A 22,596-nucleotide genomic window follows, 5' to 3' on the forward strand; every position below is an offset into this window, starting at 1 on the left:
TGGCAGTGTAGGAAATGATTCGGCCACCCAAGGCCCTGGCAACGTAGGAAATGATTCGGCCACCTATGACCCTGAGTGTGTAGGAATAAAAGATCGATGGCGCACGTCATGCTTTTTTTCGATCATTTATCTTACAAAAAATGTTATTGATATAGAGGAAAGAGACATCTTAGACTGTGCTAGATGTGCACCGAATGTACAAAGATTCTATGTACATGTTCCAGAGGAGAGGTGTTCGTTGGTTATATTGTCTATGGACAAGATGTGTGTCTTGGACAAATCATACATTTAAATATATGTTTTCAGTTTTTTCCCAATTGTAAAACGATGCATCATATCACTACAATCTGACGAGAACATGCTTTTCACAGTTCTTACTATGTCTTAAAACTTGTATTCAACTTTGTTACCAAGTAATATAAAGTAGGGGTGAAACGATAGACCTGTGCAGAGTATAGATACATTCACGATCTACCGCATACGATACATTATCGATACACTTATGCAGAGTATCGATACGATTCACGATCCACCGCCTACGATACATTATCGATACACCTATGCTGATTATCGATACGATTCATGATCCACTGCATACGATACCGTTTCGATACACACATGAACTTGAAAGTCTTTCCACATTTAGAAGGTTTGTCAATTGGTAGGTGTTTCCATTTTAGGGTTGTTGTTGTTGTGGGGTTTAACGCCATTTTTCAGCACGATAGGCTATACATGGCGGCCAGTATTAATGGTGGAGGAAGAACCCGGAAAACCCCGAAAAGAACCACCGACCCACGAGAAGCTACAAGCTTTCTCACATGCCCACATTGGCTGAATCTTAGACTCGAACCGCTGCAGACAGAGGTGAGATGGCAGTGATCCGTAACGAAGAGCGCTTTAGACCACTCGGCCACTCGGGGCCCCCTCCATTTTAGGTCTGTCACTGGTACGTGATTCCGTCATTAGATGGTCTATCAATGGTACGTGTTTCCATTGTTATAAGGGCTGTCAATGGAAGGTGATTCCATCTTTAGAAGGTCTGTCGATAGTGACAGCGAAATCGGATAACAGATTTTTATCACATTCGATATGATCACCAAATCATATGAAGTCTTCTGGTAAAACTCCATGACAATATGCCCTTCCATTAAGAAGAAGCAGCGATTACAAAATTTAAAACATGACCGCTGTGGCGGCAGATCAGACAGTTTAATTTAGAACCAACAAGATATCACAAGAAACCCCTTGTTAATATACGCATCCATTCAGGAGTAGTGATAACAAGATTTTCAAAATGGCCACTGTGACAACCATATTGGATGTTCGATCAGCTCCATTTTCATATACATTAACCAGACTATATTCATTAATATGCACAAAACAGGGTTCTTCAGTGATACATGGCACTAAAGAAATGTGTGCGATGTACATGTAAATGAACTCCAGTGATACATGGCACTGAAAAAATGTGTGTAATGTACATGTAAATGAACTTCAGGGATACATGGCACTAAAGAAATGTGTGTAATGTACATGTAAATGAACTTCAGTGATACATGGCACTAACGAAATGTGTGTAATGTACATGTAAATGAACTTCAGTGATACACGGCACTGAAGAAATGTGTGTAATGTACATGTAAATGAACTTCAGTGATACATGGCACTAACGAAATGTGTGTAATGTACATGTAAATGAACTTCAGTGATACACGGCACTGAAGAAATGTGTGTAATGTACATGTAAATGAACTTCAGTAATACACGGCACTAAAGAAATGTGTGTAATGTATGTGTAAATGAACTTCAGTGATACACGGAACTAAAGAAATGTGTGTAATGTACATGTAAATGAACTTCAGTGATACATGGCACTAACGAAATGTGTGTGATGTACATGTAAATGAACGGAAACTTTATTAACATCCATGAACATAAAAAATTACATGTAAACAAATGTTTCATACACGCTCAAATAACTTAAGCAAAGAATTTATCACTGCATGCATACAAAGACTACCGTCAACTGGAAATGAGTATTTATGGAGCAATGAACCTTACAATACGTTCTGCAAATTACAGACTTTGATAATAATGTGTAGTTTTCAAAACAGTTTGACACTGGAATGTATCTTTCAACGTACAAAAAACATTTATTCAGTTTCCCGTCATATATAACGGATAATTCATATGTACATTTATACGAAGTAAAATGTGTAAATTTAATGAAATATAAAAATGCATAAAAGAAAATTAAACTACAAAGTTAAACGATTGCTTATTCATTTAACGTAATTATACATTGCAAAAGTCCTAACAGCTGTACATTTTCTTCATCACATGTTGCGACTTTTACAAAGGACTAATACATGCAGATATAGATTATATGTGTACACTGGTAACTATCTCGTAATACTGTCAATTTTCTCCAGAACAGAACCCACACAATTTTAAAAGTGGTGGTGTGGGTGGGATGGTAAGGGAAGAGCCAGCACCACCCTCTACGTCCTCCCTTAATCAAAATTGAGTGTAAAGAGTCCGAAAGGTTACCATGAGGTATTGTTGGGGTGGGGTGGGGTTTCTATTTTCTGTTAGACGGTTACGTTTATGCCTTGCAAATCCTTAAAATGAAATAGTTTCGTGAGGTGTTGCTCTACAGAGGGTTCTGTTTAACAAACCTTCACCTATTTCTTTAGCATTCGCTCCGCACGCAACTAATGCCTTAATGCCGGAAACACTAACATTGCAATGATGACCCGAGAAAAGAAAAACAAATCGTCATCACACCAACTTTACTAGTTGATATACGAAAAGGGGGGGGGGGGGGAAGCAGACACGCCCGAAATATAAATAATGAGGTATTTAAAAAGTTTAGTCCAATGATTATTATCGAATGGACATGATGATCACGTTGTAGTCATTGCATCAGGACATCCCTAAATAGTTTAATGTTGAAACATGGTAGCCTGTAGTGATGGGGTACTAATGGTAAATCTTTAATGAATACATGCAAGATGCTTATGTCCTTTTATCTAGACGATGGACTCTCATGATAGGACAGAAGGGTAACTCTGTTCTGAATATGTGCTTGAAACAATGTACACCCTCTCATGCGGGTGGGGCCCTCGTGATGGTTACTAAATGTTAACCCTATACTTACATCATGGCACGTCTTTTAATCAGTGGTGGGTGGGTACACCAGAAAAAGTATCTCATAAAACATGGGACACTGCATATAGATGATATCTGTTACAAGTTTATGAGCTTCTGTGTACATGTGTAAAATACTGTTGCCTTTTTCTTGACAGAAATAACTATTTATTTATATTATTATTATAAAATTATAATATATTATGATAACTATTTATTATTACTATTATTATTATAAAATAATTATGTTTTTCTTCACAGAAGTTTGGCTAAGAAATGTTTTGGTCAATTATGCTTAGTAATAAAACAAAAAAAACTATTTTTGGTGTCAGAAGCTTGGTTTCCTCCAAAAACAAATAGTCTATAAATATACATATATTTACTTTGTTGATATTAAGATTTAAACGTGGCAGAATAAAACACTTCTTTTTAACAGTTTCTATTTCCTCCGAATTTAAACGAACGAAGAAACGGACCAACGCACGAACAAGGCACGATAGTCACCAGAAAATACATTTTAAAAATTGAAATCAAACAGATCTCTGTGACCACAGCTGAAACAGCCGCATACACTCCATTATAAGTCAATTCCAACTGCACAGACCCAGATCTGAAACTGTCTAATCTGGATCTGGGTCTGTGCAGTTTTCTTGGAATAATTAGTAGAATAAACACAGAATTTAATCGTCTGGATCATTATGCAACTGCCGATCATGTTTTAAATTTTTTGCAGTTATATTCAACTTAAAAGCGAGTACAACGGTAGTAAGTGTGTGTGTGATTTGGATTTTTAACGTAGCTTTCAGTGATATCGCTACGATGTCTGCAGTGTGACAGTTTATAGTGATATCTAGCACTGGGGCATCATGCCGCAGACATGTAATATGCTGTCCGACCCAGTCACATTATCGTGACACCAGGCCGACCAGTCCTAACACTAACCTCTTAATGCTGAGCGCCAAGCGACGCAGCTGTTAGTACCAATTTTGTTAAGTCTTTGGTATGACTCGGCCGGGGATCAAACCCACGACCTCTGTAAAGAGAGAGAGAGAGAGAGAGAGAGAGAGAGAGAGAGAGAGAGAGAGAGAGGGGGGGGGGGAGGGAGAGAGGGGGGAGGGAGAGAGAGAGAGAGAACAGGAAACACAAAAAATTATACTAGATTTGTGTTTGGATAACATATATGCCACCACCTACTACAAAACAAAAACTCGACGTAAAAACCGTTAGAAAATTTAAGAAGTTGAAAACGTATTATAATTTCTTCAAAGTATATCAGTCACCTACATACAAACACATGGACGATTACCAACATGCATTTCTCTTCATCGAGTTATTTTTATTTGAGTGGAACAAATTTACAAGTGTCGTTAAGAAATTTTCATAATGCCCCGAAACGACAAGATCATCTAAATATAGATACACATAACCCTACCAAAATGTAATCTCGAGTGGGTGTTACGTAAACGTGCTAACATTGTTTTTGTAAATGAATTCTAAGTCCACAAATGTAAGAAAAAATATTGTATAAAATTATTATATAATAAAAAGAATGTAATGGCTACAAAACCTAACCAGGCCATCTACGTGTTTACAAATAAGCCAACTTATATTATTTGTCTTCCTTGAGTGGTTTTTCTTAATCGTGCCAATAGTTGTTTTGTGGAAAAAGCAGGGAAAGCAAATTGAAAAATAGGTATAATTTTTTTAAGTTAAATTGAAACAATATCATGGCCCGACAACCTAATCAGATCGTCTAGATATGGATACAAATATTCCAACAATTTTTCTCCAAGATTGGTTGGTTTCGCACAATCTTGCTAACAAGATTGTAGGTAGGATGTATGGAAGGACACGACCAATAGATGATGCCTAGAAATTGACAACGAGCACATAGATGAGTTTGAAATGAAACAAAAATATGGGCAACGACCCTAAATGATCGAATATCTAAAATATTTACGACAAAATGGACAATAGAAAAATAGAAATTTGCATTGTAATGGAGAATGAGTACTATACATGTATATAATAAATAAACAAAGTTTTGCTTCAGCAGAAAAGAAGCACATTATTGTTTTTACAACGTCACCCTTTTAACTGTACCAATTACAACTTGGCTGCACTATATCCAGGAGTCGGTGCATGTAGTCATCGCTCATGCGCGAAATTAAATGAGAAAGTTTCGCTGCCATTTTGAGCCCATCAAATGGAATCGTCCTCTTAATGAACGTGGTTTGATTCCTGATCTATTTCATCCAGGGCCATATAAACCCAGACCGTGAAGAACGCCGTTGTGATTCGGAATCCATCACATTTCCGTCCACGTCAATCTTGACCGGGTTCTCTGGCAGGTCTTCGTATTCGGGTTTCCATTTCAGCAGGAGAGGATCCTGCTTTTGTTCGTCTGACGTCGCCTTGTAGTGCAAACCAGGCTCTTTCCAGTTGATAGCCAGTCCCTGGTGATCTGCAAAGAAAAATACAAACTCGTTACTAATAATAGTAATACTAATAGTCAGCTAGTCATTTACATACCACTACGCACAAAACGATAATTCAGGTGGCCTAAATGGTTAGAGAGTCCGCCTCGGATGCGGGAGGTCGCCGGTTCGCGCCGCGGCCGAGATATACTAAAGACAAAAATGGTAACATCAACTGCCTCGCCTGATATTAAAAGGTTGGTGTTAGGACTAGTCGGTCTGGTGTCTGGATAATGTTACTCGGTGGGACATGCCACGATTATGCGGCATGACGTCCCAGTACTAGACATCCCTATAAACTGCCACAATGCAGACATCGTTGAAATAGGACTTACATTGCTAAAAATCCAACAAAAAAACCACGTTGTACTAAAACGCGGTAGAAGGTCAAGTAGAGTACCAGTCCCGAAACGATTGCCAGTTAAAATTTTGATCAAGAACCATTCTTGAGGAAAAAACATGATGGCACGGAAGATTACTGGCGTGATTGGCACATGAGTGTTCAACTTACTAGTACCTGGTGTGCTAACAGGAAACACATGATAAACCAAAAGGTTACTGGCGTGATTGACACACGTATGTTCAACTTATTAGCACCTGCTAAGTACAGTGTTTCGCTTTAACCTCATTTGCGCTTCAGAGACCCCGGATTTTTAATCTGACCCCCAGTTTTGATACTAAAGTTTGTTTTTTACTCAGTCTGACCCCAGTTTTGGCAACAAGGAGATTCATGGCTCACAGTCTTGCATCCCTGGGGGGATACACTGAGTACACGGTAAGTAAATTGAAAATCTGCAATCTTCAGAAGTCTGCACATGCGTATTTTAATCTTATTCCTAATGCAAGATCACTTCGTGATCAATGCGTTTTATTCTTCTGGAAGCTTCCAGGTAAAATACTAATTAAGTTCAAAACCAGAATACTTGAGTTCAAAACCAGAAAACAAGATTCTAAAAAAAACATAATAAAAAAGAATATATAATTGTCACAAAACTTCACTGAAAGAAAATAAACTATTTCTGAACGAGACCATACGCTCAAGAGATAAAATTAAATAAACAGATGTAACCGAAACAAAATATACATGTAAAAATTGAACTTTGTACAAACACGCCATTATATATACCGTAATGATGACTAATTTGTGTCTTAGTTTAAAAGCAAAATAAAATACTAATTTTCTAATAGTATATACAAAGTCATAGCACATAAAACGATGCAATGTTATAAGAATGTCATTAATAATATCAATGTACCACTCACTTGTCTATTTTTTTAATGTTTTTCTAATTTCATGGTGTTTGTTTTTGTAATAATATTATTATATGTTTTTTTATCTTATAGGTGTTGTCTGATGTTGTAAAGCGCTTAGAGCTTCTAAAGATTATGCGCTATACAAAGTCCTCATTATTATTATTATTATTATTATTATTATTATTATTATTCTGCATATTTTTCATATTCTGACACAAGCTGTACACATGTTTTCTCAATTCTGCATACATTTTACATACTAGTAGAAAAGGTACAAATTTCTTTCTCAGTTCTGTATAGGCTATCTTCTCTCTTCAATATCACATCACACAGTACACATTCAATATTCTGTTCCTGTAAAACATGCGACTGGAAAACGATCAGGTATTATATTGCTAACTTTCATGGAACATGTAGCTGGAAAGCGATCAGATTATGTTCCAGTCAAACATGCGACTGGAAAACGACCAGGTATTATATTACAAACTTGCATAGAACATGTAGCTGGAAAACGATCAGGTACTATTCCTGTTAAAAATCGAAGAATGTTCTGCACGTCACCGTCATTCGTTAATCATCGAAAGCCACTGAAGCCAATCCGCTACGCTCCTTTACCATTCCTGGCTGCCTGTGCGGAGATCTCGTTGTTCATGGGTTCACAATAACAAATATACGTCATCAACAGTACAATTTAACAATCTGCTACACATCAATGAAGTCTTATTCGTTAATCATCGAAAGCCACTGAAGCCAATCCGCTACGCTCCTTTACCATCCTTGGCTGCCTGTGCGGAGATCTCGTTGTTCATGGGGTCACAAATAACAAAGATACGTCATCAACAGTACAATTTAACAATCTCCTACACATCAATGAAGGTCTCCGTTTAATCAATCGTGTTTGAAAGAGAAATCCTGATTGACTTATTCAAACAGCGACAAAGCTCATACTGGGCCACAATGGATACAAGATTTTACTCGCCCTCGCAGTGTTTGGTTAAATAGTTTAATACATATTCGTGTGAAACGAGAAAATATCTTTTCTGGCAGCAAACTGTGATAAAACAAAAGTACAGCGTATTTTCTCCCGTAGCTTGCGAGGATGTCACACGATTAAGTAAACATTTTCTTCCATTTGCCATTCACGCAACTCCTCAGCTCCCCATCTGGCTCCCCCTTTACAACCCTACGCTCTCGACCGTTTGAAAATATGGTTACCATGTGTAGAAAACTGTTAATAAATTTGATCCAATTCAAAACCACATTAACCAAGTGTAGAAAACTGCTAATAAATTTAAGCCAATTCAAAACCACATTATCAAGTGTAGAAAACTGTTAATAAATTTGAGCCAAATCAAAACCACAATCTATCTCCATTTACTCTGCAAATTTTAAACTAGTAATCAAACAGGTGTTTAAGCAGGGGATGGACTATACTGGATGATGGACTATAATGGAGGATAGACTATAATGGAGGATGGACTATCCGTTGTTTTCACGTGAGGTCACAAAACGTGTGTACTTCCATATCAGCCATTTTGAGACCCTAGCCCCGCAACCGGCACCAATAACATTGTTCCTCTAGCATAATTACGAATGCAAGTCGCAATTTTGTGTGCAAAAATATAATAATACATCACATTATGTTGTGCATGTCAACCGCATGAGACCGAATGCGTGACGTTCCTACTTGCTTTCTTCAAGTAAAACATTTAAATTTCAACCATCATTGTTATTCCTTTATAAACGAATAGATCGATCGATAAACAAACGCATAAACAAATGGATACATAAACAAGTAGAAACATGTAATGATTTTCAGTCTTCATGGGCTGAAATCAATCATTTGGTTATCGTTCAATTTAAAAAGCAAATTGTAAAAGTATAATTTCATATTTCTAAAAGCATTTCAGGAATACTTCGTTTTGACATTCGACACAAAGTCATGTTCCGTTAGGTATGTGTTTCGTTTGAATACACTGAAGATGAAACTTCTTTAAACGGTTATCGCTTTCATTCGATATCATCCTACGGCCATCATCTCCATCACAAATATAATATTTGACCATACTAATTAAATTGGTTTGTCAACTGTCTCTGGCACAAACACCTGTTGTTGTGAAAAGTATTTGTACATAAAAGTTCTGACATAAAACACATGCTATGAAATTTTAATTCAGAACTGATATTTGCATCTCGAAAATCATCGTCTGGAAATGCTTTCTCAAGTTGACAAGCTTAGGGATATGACACGACACACTTTTTAAAAATGTCAATATTGTCTGTTTTCAAAAATAAAAAAAATGATTGCATTTTTATTTGATAGCAATATACACGCTAATGGTTCAAATTCACTATTCTGTCTTTCGATATAAGCAAGGGAACTTCCAGCTTTATTTTTATTTTCGTGCTATAGGGTACTTAATTTGAAGTATAATCTATGTATCGTTTCGATGAAGTAAATGTCCTTATCGACAGTTAAATCAGATTATTATCTTGAATATGCATGATGACTAATGTTGACAAAGGTTTTGTTAGGGACTCAAAATGGCGGCGAAAGGTGCGCGCGCGTTGCATTGTGGGTATTTGCGTACTCATTCGTGACGTCTGTGAAAACAACCCATAATCTGAATCATAACTGTTTATTAGTAAATGTAAACAACATGTCAGGGCATGAAAATTATCCAATTAATAATCAGTAAATGTTGTCATTAAGGCCACTGAGAACATCAATCATATTTATTTATAAAACATCAGTGTCATTAACAGTAAAATCGAAACCAGGTGGACCTACATGCATACGAAAAATACCATTATCCCAAGCAGTAGTCTGTTAGAATAACAAACACATAACTCCCACGCATTGTAAATATGTACTTTACTTCATCACGAAATGTCTTGTTTATAGGCACTGCCAGACAACCCGCGTTATGAATATGTATTTAATTACTCGTATTTCATTTGAGTATTGACAGAGATATTGCTGCAAATCCGAGTTAAGTTACTGCGGAAAAACATTGTGTCGTCCATGGCTTATGTATACGCATGCCAAGCGAGATAGTAATATATGTTACATATTGCAACCTGAGTATAATAAATTTGTCTCGGTAATCATAATGAACATTAAAACGTAAATCTGCGCGTTTGTTCATCCAAATTTATTTACCAGTAGGAGAACGTACACTGCAGCATTCCTTGTATTACTTGCATTCCACTAAATATCTCGTCTTCACTACATCACAGGCATACAATTTATTTGTCAAGTCAGTCCTAAACGTCTCGTCCTTGTTCAAATCATCCAGGAAAAAAGATTGTTTCGCTTGCCTCTTAACTTAGCCGAAAGGATACCTGTTACTCTCATCCGGGTACCTTTCAAAATTGCTAACTTTGCACATCCTTACTGGTATGTCCCTTAAAATGAGGTAATCTCAATAATAATATATTCTCCTTTGATCCGGTGATCTATTACACCTCTACACCAGATTCAACACGTTTTTTTTTTAAAAGACGTACATATCCATGCTTCCCCCTTCCTTCCTTATCCTTCAAGATATTAAATAAAATAAAATCAATTCTTCTGGGCTGATTTTCAAGACTGTCAACTTTATCCTCCAAAAGGGGCCCTGAGTGTCCGAGAGGTCTAAATCCCTAGTGTCTGACAGGTCTAAATCCTGGGTGGCCGAGAGGTCTAAATCATGGGTGGCCGACAGGTCTCAATCCCGGGTGGCGGAGTGGTCTAATGCGCTTGCCTTTACAGATCACACACACATCTCATCTAGGTCCGCGTGAGTTCGAGTCTCGGCTCTACCAACATGGGTATATGAGAAAGCTTACCAATAGCTTTCCGTGCGTTGGAGGTTCTTCCCGAGTACCTCCTCCACCAAATAAACTTGCTGCCTTGTATAAGCCAGCCAATCATCTCCTGAAAAATGGCGTTAAAACTCAGAAAAACAACCACTATCCTTAGATCAGAAGCCTAAACTTTCTCTTTTATTGAGGTCATCTGTATCTCATTAAAAAATATATAGGCGAATTTTATGAAACGTAAGGCATTAGCTCAATGCGAAATGGCTCATCGTGCCTCAAGGTGAAATGACTATCATGCTTCAATGTTAACATACTATCATGCTTCAATGTGAAATGACTACCATGTTTCAACGCGAACTATCATGCTTCAATGCGAAATGACTATCATGCTTCAATGCGAATAGACTATCATGCTTCAATGTGAACATACTATCATGCTTCAATGTGAAATGACTACCATGTTTCAACGCGAACTATCATGCTTCAATGCGAACTATCATGCTTCAATGCGAAATGGCTATCATGCTACAATGCGAAATGACTATCATGCTTCAACGCGAACTACCATGCTTCAACGCGAACTGTCATGCTTCAATGCGAAATGACTATCATGCTTCAATGTGAACAGACTATCATGCTTCAATGTGAACAGACTATCATGCTTCAATGCGAATAGACTATCATGCTTCAATGCGAAATGACTATCATGCTTCAATGTGAACATACTATCATGCTTCAATGTGAAATGACTACCATGTTTCAACGCGAACTATCATGCTTCAATGCGAACTATCATGCTTCAATGCGAAATGGCTATCATGCTTCAATGCGAAATGACTATCATGCTTCAACGCGTACTACCATGCTTCAACGCGAACTGCCATGCTTCAATGCGAAATGACTATCATGCTTCAATGTGAACAGACTATCATGCTTTAATGCGAATAGACTATCATGCTTCAATGCGAAATGGCTATCATGCTTAAATGCGAACTATCATGCTTCAACGCGAAATGGCTCATCGTGCCTCAAGGTGAAATGACTACAATGCTTCAATACGAAATGACTACCATGTTTCAAAGCGATCTCTCATGCTTCAATGCGAAATGACGATCATGTTTCAAAGCGGTCTATCATGCTTCAATGCGAAATGACTACCATGTTTCAAAGTTATCTATCATGCTTCAATGCGAAATGACGATCATGCTTTATTGACTATCATGCCTCAAGGTGAAATGACTACAATGCTTCACTACGAAATGACTATCACGCTACAATGCTAACTACTATCATGCTTCAATGAAAATTTTCATCTGTCAATGCGAACTACCAAGCTTCAATGTGAAATGACTACCATGCTTCAATGCGAAATGACTACCATCCTTCAATGCGAAATGACTGCAATGCTTCAATGCGAAATGACTACCATATTTCAATGCGAAATGACTATCATGCTTAAAATCTTAATTAAAGGATATTAACAAATACAATAATGCTAGCATATGGAGCCCACAATCAAATCACTGATATAAAACAAGTAACACTGACCTTAAGGCCAAAAGGTTGTGGGACCCTATCGTAGAATGGCTTATCTTCGCTTCCTAATGATACATACAAAAATTAGTAACAGGGGATCTAGAAAACATAAGAGGGGCCACAAGTAGCCGAGTGGTCTAACGCGCTCTTCGTTACGGATCACTGCCATCTCACCTCTGTCTGCGTGGGTTAGAGTCTCGGGTTCAGCCAATGTGGGTATGTTAGAAAGCTTGTCAGTAGCTTCTCGTGGGTCGGTGGTTCTTTCTGGGGTTTTCCCGGTTCTTCCTCCACCATTAATACTGGCCGCCATGTATAGCCTATCGTGTGCTGAAATATGGAGTTAAACCCCAAAACAACAACAACAACAAAAAGAAAACATAAGCAAATGAAATAGCAAAAATAATTAACCGAAAACACTAATGCAAAGTTTATGTTACTACGTCCTTGACACAAGTTGAAAGGGGCAAGCGAGCATGTCCTAAATTCATAATGATTCGTCATCTTAAGCATAAAATCGGGTGGTGGTGGTGGTGATATTGTTGTTATTAGGAAATACGAGCTGTAATCTTGACCGAAATTAAATGTTGCAAAATGATTTACGATAGGTTCTTAATGACTCATCTCAAATACGAACAAAAAACATCAATGGCTTTAGAAAATGTAAGAAAGAGCACAAATAAATACACGAACCAAAATTTTATATGACTGTAGGGGGCAGGGAGAGTGTCGTACAATGAATTGTCTGGTTGCAAAATGATTAGCGTCAAGTATAAGCAAAATATATAAAAGGCTTTAGGTTGTTGTTGTGGGCTTAATATCATTTTTGAGCATCAGTCAGGCTATAAATGGCGGCCAGTATAAATGATGGAAGAAGAACCAAGGAAAGCTACTGGCAAGCTTTCTTACATATCTACATAGGCCGACCCCTAGACTCGAACCCAGGCAGACTGAGGTAAGATGGCAGCGATCGTTAAGACGGGCGCTTTAGACCACTCAGCTACCCAGGGCCCCTCAAGAGCTTGAGGAAATGTATGTAAATGAACAACGTCAACCAATAACCGTAACACAAAGTGCTGACGCTGATGCTACCGCCAGCAACATGCCTGATATGTCTGACTTTTCCAATAATAGTAATGAATATGCTAATGAAATAAAGGAGATAAATGTCTTCTACGATAAGGTCAGTTGTCCTATCCGATTCAACTGAGAGTTGATTAGTCAAGTCCTTTGTGTGGCACCATATCCAGTACCTCGTATTCAAGTCCATATCTAGTAGCTCGCATTCACTAAAATCCAGCTGTGAACACGAACATCGTCAGTATGATCGTTAAGGCGAGCGCTTTAGACCACTGAGCTACCTAAGGCCCCTCAAGAGCTTGAGGAAATGTATGTACATGAACAACGTCAACCAATAACCGCAACAAATTGCTGACTACACAAAAAACTCAGCTGTGAACACGAACACCATCAGTATGATGTTCAGATCAGCTAACCCTTCCCTCCTCGTACCACTGAACAAGAGACCCCTGAAAAGACTGATGCTGAACTGCTTGAAAAGAGTATCCAGGAATCCAACACCGTTTCTTCTTTATAGCTGCCGGGTGTTTATACAATCTCTGATATTTTTCAGCGGTAAGCGAGTAAGCATATTTTCAATATGGCCTCTGTGACCGAAATACTGGATAAAAGATCGGCACCATTTTCATCTTGGACCAACTAGACATCAGTCTTTTTGCCAGAACCCTTTGTCAATAAGCGATTTTCAAAACAGTCACCATATTGTATGTAAAATCAGCAGTATTTTCATTCAGAACTGAATACTAGTTGACGTTAGAAGACTTTGTTTGTAAAATTCAACTATGATATGACCGTCCATTCCAGATGAGTAACGATAACAGTATTTTCAACACGGCACTTCGGTAGCCATATTGGAAGTCGGATTGACTTTCATCTAGGCCCGACAAGACTACATCAAGTCTTCTGGTTAAAACCGCACGTCTATATGACATTCTGTTGAAGAGGAGCAGCAACAACAAGGCTGCATTGGCGGACATATTTGATGTTAGATCGGCACCATTTTCAAGTAGGACAATCTATCTAGAAGAAGAAGAGATAATATTTTTAATATGACGCCATATTGGAGGTAAGGTCGGCACCATTTTCATGTAGGACAATTTATCTAGGAGAAGAAGTGATACTATTTTTAATATGACCATAATGGGACGCCATATTGGAGGTAAGGTCGGCACCATTTTCGTGTAGGACAATCTATCTAGGAGAACAAGAGATAATATTTTTTAAAAAGACCATAATGGACGACCTATTGGAGGTAAGGTCAGCACTATTTTCATTACTGACCAACTAGAAATCACCAGATCTTTTCTGGTAAAACCCCATTATCCATGTAACCGTCCATCTAGGAGTTGTAGGGATAACATTTTCAAGACTGATGCAGTGGTGGCTATACTGGATGTCATTTTGAACCACCAATTAGGCGTCTAAAAAACGTGAAATAAAACTGAAAAAATTCCAGCTTTGTCTCCGTTGAAGAATGTAGTGTCTGTAAATGGCACCAATTCCGGTAAATTTAACGGTAAGATCACAAGCAAATTAGTCTGCAATTCGTGAATGTCACACGAGACGTGCACAAATTTACCGGAATGTGACAATCACAAATTTGGAGATATGGCATTCATGAATTTACCGCCGACTCAGCTTGTAATGCATTTACTGATTACACCGGTAACATTAACGCCGTTAAAAAGGTCACACCAGGAAATTGTGACATTCACTGGCAGTACATCATTTAAAGTATCAAGATACCATCACAATGCCCTGTAATTTCATTACATATCATAAACATCTATGACACTGAAAAAGACAGACAAAAACTAGAAGATAAGTGGCCTGCATTACTCAAACGATACTGTCAATTTCATTTCCGTAACTCACTGTGATCAAGGCAAAATCCGCTTCTCAATTTCAAGCGAGAGACTGATGCCAGATTTAGTTAAAATTGTACAATTATAATGAGTTAGCTGTTTCATTGTTTTTATCACTTGTCGCTACCTTTGCTGACAGTTAAGTACACAAAAATAAAAAATACGCCATTTTGTCAATCGTGGTGTGACTGCGCTTGGACGAGAAGTTCAATCAAACCGTGAAGGAGCGCATCTAATTATCGCTCTTGGATTGTTACGATGTGACAGCATCTACCATTACAGTTTTTTTTAAAATGAATTCCAATACAAACGTTGTTTTCTGGAGATCTCAAATAGTTCAAATGATGAGATGAAATGAATTCGTTCAAAATTCCCCAAGCACTCAATAAGTAGTAGTAATGGGTACTTTGGTAGCAAGTAATGCTTGTCAAAAACATCGAACAGAAAAGATCGATACAATATACTATAGTGATATATATTATTTGTTTACAGCTGAATTCAAATGAATTAACTGTTGACTGAATCTGCAAAAAAGTACCTTTTTAAAAAAATCTCCTGCCTATCAAAGAATCGTGCATGGCATGTAGCATAGTACTGAGCAGTACTGGACCACACATTTAAAACAAATAATCTAATTTTCTCGAACACTGTCACAAGAACATTCGAATTCAGCTTAAAAAGTTACCAGACAAAATATATGGCGCAGACTCACCGATGATGGATCGGAGGATATATTTCACAAACTAAAACATAAAACGTACTGGACCTCAGACGAAATTGTTAATTGCACATAAAACAAGAACTGATCGTCCAGTTTAGCAACGTAGACAATCAGCAAACAATAATTCGAATCGCTGTTATCTGACACAATATAATACTTATCTTTGAAGCTGAACTTTACTGACAGCAATTGTAACTATCTGTGAAATTACAGTTGTAGAATAGATACTAAATGTTACATAATCGTCCAAGTACTGACAATGCTGCTTTCAGAGTCACCGATAAATTTAACATTTACCAGCGACTCCTCATGCGATTCTTTCGTTGTTGCTTGTGACAATCTACCAGCGTTTGTGAGATAAATTCTCTATGTCAATCGGAACGCACTCGGTCAGTAAAGTCGAGACAAAACATCGGATGTAATGTGTCACCGTCATGAACTGTATTCTGAACGACTTTGGTTCACGCTGAACTTTATGGCGGCGAAAGCAGTCACAATCGGAACAAAATCGTCCTTACAGTCGCAACATGTGGTGCACATCGCCCGAGGTTAATCAATAACCACATCAAACTGATGTGTATTCCTACAACCACTGCTGATGTTATTTCACCATCTGACGGAAATCTCTACGCGATGTTCAGAAAGCAAACGGCTTATCTGTCAATCCATATGGCCTGTAGCTTCGGACAGCTTCGGCCTGACAAAAAGGCGATTTCTAAAACAGAGGAAACTAAATCTAGTTGTTTCAAAAACTTTAATAACGAACACTCGTCGTTGGTGTTCATTAGAATTCACAAATTGTGTTGGAACTGCATTATGTATAAATAGTAAAGATGTTGTTGGACATTTTATACAGCTGTTGCTTTGAATCATTTCACTATCTGAACTCCTATGTCATAATGCATCAAACTATGTTATAATAAAAGCATACATACGTTATTCTCGTATTTGTTTTCATAAAAATTTATCCCTGCAATAATCGGAGAAATCTACACTCTGATACATTACGATTGAAACGGGAACGCCTGAAGGTTTACTATTATTTTTATTTTTTATATTATTTTTGGGGAGATATTTTTTTTTTTGGGGGGGGGGGACATGTATTAAGTTTTATAGATATAGACCAAAACATGTTTCGAGGTCCCTCTTCCGTATGTGCGGGCGCCCATGGATTAAAACGGCCTCTGCTTCACGTTTGTTGCTCCGCGCTTGCGCATCATGGTAGTAGTTAAATTTAATGGCTCTAGGTATAATGATACCTGTACACCTGTCTACCTGTTCTCTCAAACGTCACATTTCCAATATTTTCAAACAATAAAAAAAAGACTTGTACTCAGTGCACGTGAAGTATACGCAATAAACAATCCGATCCATTATCTTGAAATAAATTCGAGAAGAGTTCTAGCTGGTTGTATCCAATGAATTGGCGCGCGAATTTAACTCGCAGCCTACCTGTGATGTTTCCCAAATATAGAACAAGGTAAAAGACTGAAAGCTGTCCTCTTACAATAAACAACACAACGTGTTATCATTAGGTTATGCCACTGTGGCCAATGTACACTTGTGTTGACGATGTTCTACTTAGTGGTGATGACAGTGATTTGGATTTATAATAACTTGTTATGAATGTTTCACGTTTACTAGCACGATTGTTAGAGCACCTGATAACATCATCCTCTGAACTGAATTGCTTGTGTCGTTTGTTTCTAGCGCAAATCTCTCTCTCTCTCTCTCTCTCTCCTGAAAGAGCTAATGTAATTTTCCTATGGCGCATTTTATTTCATATTGTTGCCACGATGAAAACTCGATATATTTATTTACTTGTAAATTTGGAGCACCGTGCAAAATAATATGCATATCATCTCGACTGTTTTTAAGCCAATGCATTCAATCCTGATGTTCCTTGGTCAAACTGAAAGACTATAACGTATGACGGACAGCTCAATCCGATAAGTGGGCTCTTCACACTGGAAACATAAACCGTCTTAAGGACCGATCATTTAATTTTCGGTACGAAGGGGGCTAATAATTTTGGAAGAAACATTTCATTCTTCTGGTTTGAGAAATAATAATAATAACAATAATAATACTAATAATAATAATGCACAAATCACCTGTCTGTTGAAAAACATTTCCAGGTACAAGAAAAAATGACCTGGTTTGAAGAAAAAAACTAGAACCCCCCACAACAAAATTTAAATGGTCGGCCCTTGGTGTGGTTGATAAGACAGGGATAAATGAATTGCACAAAAAATAAGGAAATATACCCGTGTGTAAAATATCTTGCAGGCACCAACATTATCATGCTCCAGATTTCATGTTCCAACAGGAAGTAGAAACAAATATTATGGTCGCCACATGTAGTAGCAATGATGATAACGAAACTTTCATGTCAATAAATCAGGAATTACTGATAATTAATATATTGATATTATTATTATATCAAGACTTTACTGTTCGAGTCAATTATTTTATGATATTTTTCCCACTGTAAGCAAGTCTCGGATTTACTTTCCGTCTGAATATTTTTCCAGTAATGTTAGACCAAAATATTTTTGTCTAATTTACGAAGGCAGATCTGTTTCAATTACGCGTTGTTGCTTCCTTTTAACATTTTTATGCCAGGCAAACTCTGCCGACGACAATCATTGCATCTTCTCATTTGAGAGACAAAATGGGTCATGCGAAGGACAAAATATGTACATCTTTACCCAAGAGGCATTCCCATCTACCACCAAACCCCACCCTAACACGAAACCACTCCTTAACAAATGATTTGGAACGTGTATACTTTTGACACTTCATTTACAGCCCCAAGATGTGGAAGCAAACAGAGAAATATTTCCTCTGGCATTATCTCACGATGCGTGGGGAAACTTGATTACGAATTATGTTGTTCAATTCCACCCGTTCATGTACGAGACGAAAGTATGATAGATGGCGCACAAAAACAACTGTACAGACATGGGGGAATAGATGGTTGGACGGTCGGAAGTTTCCAAATACGCTTAAAGCCTCCACAAGAAATAATCAGTGTAGATGCAACTCATTCCATTTCGTATCGATCTTAAAATATTCCCCACCCACAACCGACTCACTCCAAGCGGAAGTTGGAACACTTCTAATCATTTAATCTGACAAGTGATGAATCAAATTGCTCATTTTCTACAATTGTGATCTGATCTATAATTACTGATCTGATGTACGTTTATTGATATGATAAATTATTATTGATATGATATATTATTATTGATATGATCTATTATTATTATTGATATGATCTATATGCTCTGATTGCATATCTTCATAAAAAATTAATGCAGATTCTCATGAGGGTTCTTACTGCAAATGGGTGACATTTGAATCTTCGCAAAAATACATTTTAACTATCCTTACAAGAGGCAATCTTTTAACCTGAAAATGCTTCAAATTGAAGAAATGTGATGCGGCTCTGCAATTCATAATAAAATGTGCATTTTGATCGCGATACACACGTTTAACGAGTCTTTTAAAGGACGATTACCATTCTATTATTATTGGGGGGGGGGTTACTTTTGAGGCACACATACTTCCTTGATTTCCTTGATAGAAGTGTGCGACAAAGTAAAATTGTTTGCCACAAGCCTGTCAGAAAATTAGTTCGACAATATGATGCTACAATCACTACACGACCATATAACTTTGTTACGAGTCTATGCTCTTAAAATAAGTAACAGAACAGAGTGAAGACAACAAGCTTTGCAAAATTTAACAAATAATTTATATCCCTAGGATACAAAGTGAAAAATGAAGAACAAAATGAACTTAAGGTTTTACGAATTAAATCCAAAAATAATCCAAAAATTATATAAAAAAACACAAGTCCTATTAATGAAAAGTTCTAAGTGAATCTCCGTTCAAATCCTGATGAAAATCCAAGATTGAAGGCGACGACGCCTGTAATAGTCAGCGTTGTACTTATGTGTCTCATATAAATACAAATTCCGCAAATCAGATTGTCCCGGCTTGAGTTTTTTTTTTTGTTTCATCATTTATAACCTGGAAGAGTAATTTTCGTCACCAAAATATCAAGGACCAATGTTAGTTTGATTTATTTTTGTTTGTCGTATTTTTTATTCTCATTACTGAACCAGTTCTGTTTCTATTTAAGTTGTTATTAATATTTAATATGATTTTTGATTTGTTTGTTTTTAATATTTTTATTTTGTATCTTTTTCATTTTCATTGATGAAACAAACAAACAAAACTAAGGCAGGCTGAAAATATAAACATAATGAAAACGAATGGAAGACATTTTATTTGCTTAAACACTCGAGGAAGATCGCAGTAATTAGTGTGCTTACATCTTACTGTATTTACCTGTGTTCTGATTACATATAATATCTGAAATTTATAAAATAGACGCAATTCTTGTCTTACCGTTTCATAGACAAAATATAATGGAGTCTTAAAACAATATATTCAAGGATGTCAGACAATATCAATACACAATATCAACACACAATATCAATACACAATATCAAACATATGAAACTGAAATTTTCGACATAGCAAATGGAACTTCCAACTAACACTGTTTAACTCGACAGACAACTCCTAAAACTTTTACATAGAAAGTATCACTTTTAACCACCGTTGTGTACTTGGATAGACACAGTCTAAGAACCCAACATATGAAAGGAATACCTTCAGTACAAACAATTTGATTCAACATGTGACTGGAAGAAGACCAATACGGAAAGCCAGTCAAGGGACCGGTTGACTGGAAGTTGTTGTTGTTGTGGGGTTTAACGCCATTTTTCAGGACACGATAAGCTATGCATGGTGGCCAGTATTAATGGCGGAAGAAGAACCCGGGGAAAACCTCAGAAAGAACCACCGACCCACGAGAAGCTACTGGCAAGCTTTCCCACATACCAACATTGGCCGAATCCAAGACTCGACCCCACGCAGACAGGGGTGAGATGGCAGTGATCCGTAACGGAGAGCGTTTTAGACCACTCGGCCACTCGGGGCCTCATGTTGACTGGAGGAAGACCAGTATGGAAAGCCAGTTAAGGGATCGGGTTGACTGGAAAAAGACCAATATGGAAGACACCAGTGCATGACACTGTGATGTTTGTCACGTGCATTGTATGCAAGGATTATTGTTTATGAAAAATGTAACGTTCGCTGCATATTGACTAGTCTTCGTAAAACAAGATAATTACACTGCAATAGCTCAATACTAACTTTATGCCGTGATCAGCTGCGCGTATATTACAATACCAAATTGCATATTTTGTCTCAAATAAATACATATTCCGCAAAATATTGTCCATGAACATTTAAATAACACTTTATTGGGTTATTAATTTATAAATGTTCACTCACTGCGTACTATATCTGGCAATACCACACACGCTGTTTCTCAACTGGACCTTTATAAGTCTCATTTGTTCAGGTCGAGTGGTATTGTCACTTCTGCACGTTTCACGAAACAGTACCCGCCCAAGATTTTCTAACTTTTTTATTTTTTATTTTTATTTTTTTTTACGTACGACATTCGTATGTAATTACAGACGTTTCACAAACGATTTTTTAGGTATCCTTTATTTTGTAAGTTTTCCATACATTTTTACATAACTTTACGGCAAGCACCAGGAAGGCTTAAGTGCAAAGTGTTTTCAGGTATATTTTTGGAGAGCGAATCATCGTTATTTTGAGATGCGAGCTGACATTCCAATATATACCGTATATGTACAGTGTGTGCGTGTGCGTGATTAGGAATTTTAACGTAGTTTTAACAATTGTTCAGTCATATCGCTACGACGTCTTAAGTGTGGCAGTTTAAATGGATGTCTAACACTGGGGCATCATGCCGCAGACATGTATCATGATGTCCATCCCAGTCACATTATCCTGACACAATTAGTGCCATTTTTAGTAAGTCTTTGGTATGACTCGGCCTGGGTTCGAACTCAAGACCTTCCGCTTCCGAGGCGGACGGTCTAACCACTAGGCCACCGGAACAGTCCGTATACGTATATAGTCTTTATCTAACAAAGCTATTTTTTAATATATTTGTCAACGTCCTGTATAAAACAAAATATGCAAACGTTAGTATGTGTATAATACATTTTACTTTGATGATTAACCTGAAATATTAAAAAGTCAGACAAACAAATCATCAATTTAAATAAAATTCTGTCCAGCGAAATTCTTTATGGTAACATCATCATAAGGCAAGACAATCATCAACATCATCACCATCATCAGATGGAATTAATAAATGTCTTTAATTGTTTTAATAATGGTTAACAACAAGCATCCTTCCTTTCATGCAGTACTTAGCTAAAACCTAAAACAAGAACCAATATAAAGGAACAACATGCGTTATTCAAGAATATTTAAAACGAAAAGTTTTTATAAAAAAAATATCTTGGCATTATCCACAATATCTGTACAAGTGTCTATCACACAAATTTAATTGTCATTTAATTCTAATTTCTATCGAGAGACTAATATAATATTCCTCCTAGTTTATTACGAGTCCGTGGTGAGATCAATAAACTATTCCCACCTGTATATGTTTCTACTGCCATTGAAATCGCGTATTTTGAATAATAATTCGTCAAAACTACAATCATTTTAATTAAAAAACATTGCTGCATCTATTCAAACATCACAATAAACTGCCATGCTGTATACAGCGAAGCAATATGACTAAAAT

The 22,596-nt window shown here is 37.1% G+C and overlaps 1 protein-coding gene across 3 annotated transcripts in view; it reads right to left on the reverse strand.

Annotated features, from left to right (window-relative positions):
• Positions 1-1,887: 1,887 nt before the first annotated feature.
• LOC149792459 (uncharacterized) overlaps positions 1,888-22,596 on the reverse strand; it is a 75,501-nt gene continuing 54,792 nt past the window's right edge. Inside the window, exon 2 of one of the 3 annotated variants that reach the window (XM_089971042.1) lies at positions 1,888-5,614. In XM_089971042.1, coding sequence (XP_089827168.1) covers positions 5,397-5,614 — 218 coding nt within the window. In that variant the 3' untranslated portion in view covers positions 1,888-5,396. The remainder of the gene's footprint in view (positions 5,615-22,596) is intronic. The other 2 variants (XR_016423571.1, XR_016423572.1) reach the window with 2 other exon arrangements.

This window comes from Sinohyriopsis cumingii, chromosome 9 (genome assembly GCF_028554795.1).
Source record: "Sinohyriopsis cumingii isolate HCF-2022 chromosome 9, ASM2855479v2, whole genome shotgun sequence".
Classification (NCBI taxonomy): domain Eukaryota; kingdom Metazoa; phylum Mollusca; class Bivalvia; order Unionida; family Unionidae; genus Sinohyriopsis; species Sinohyriopsis cumingii.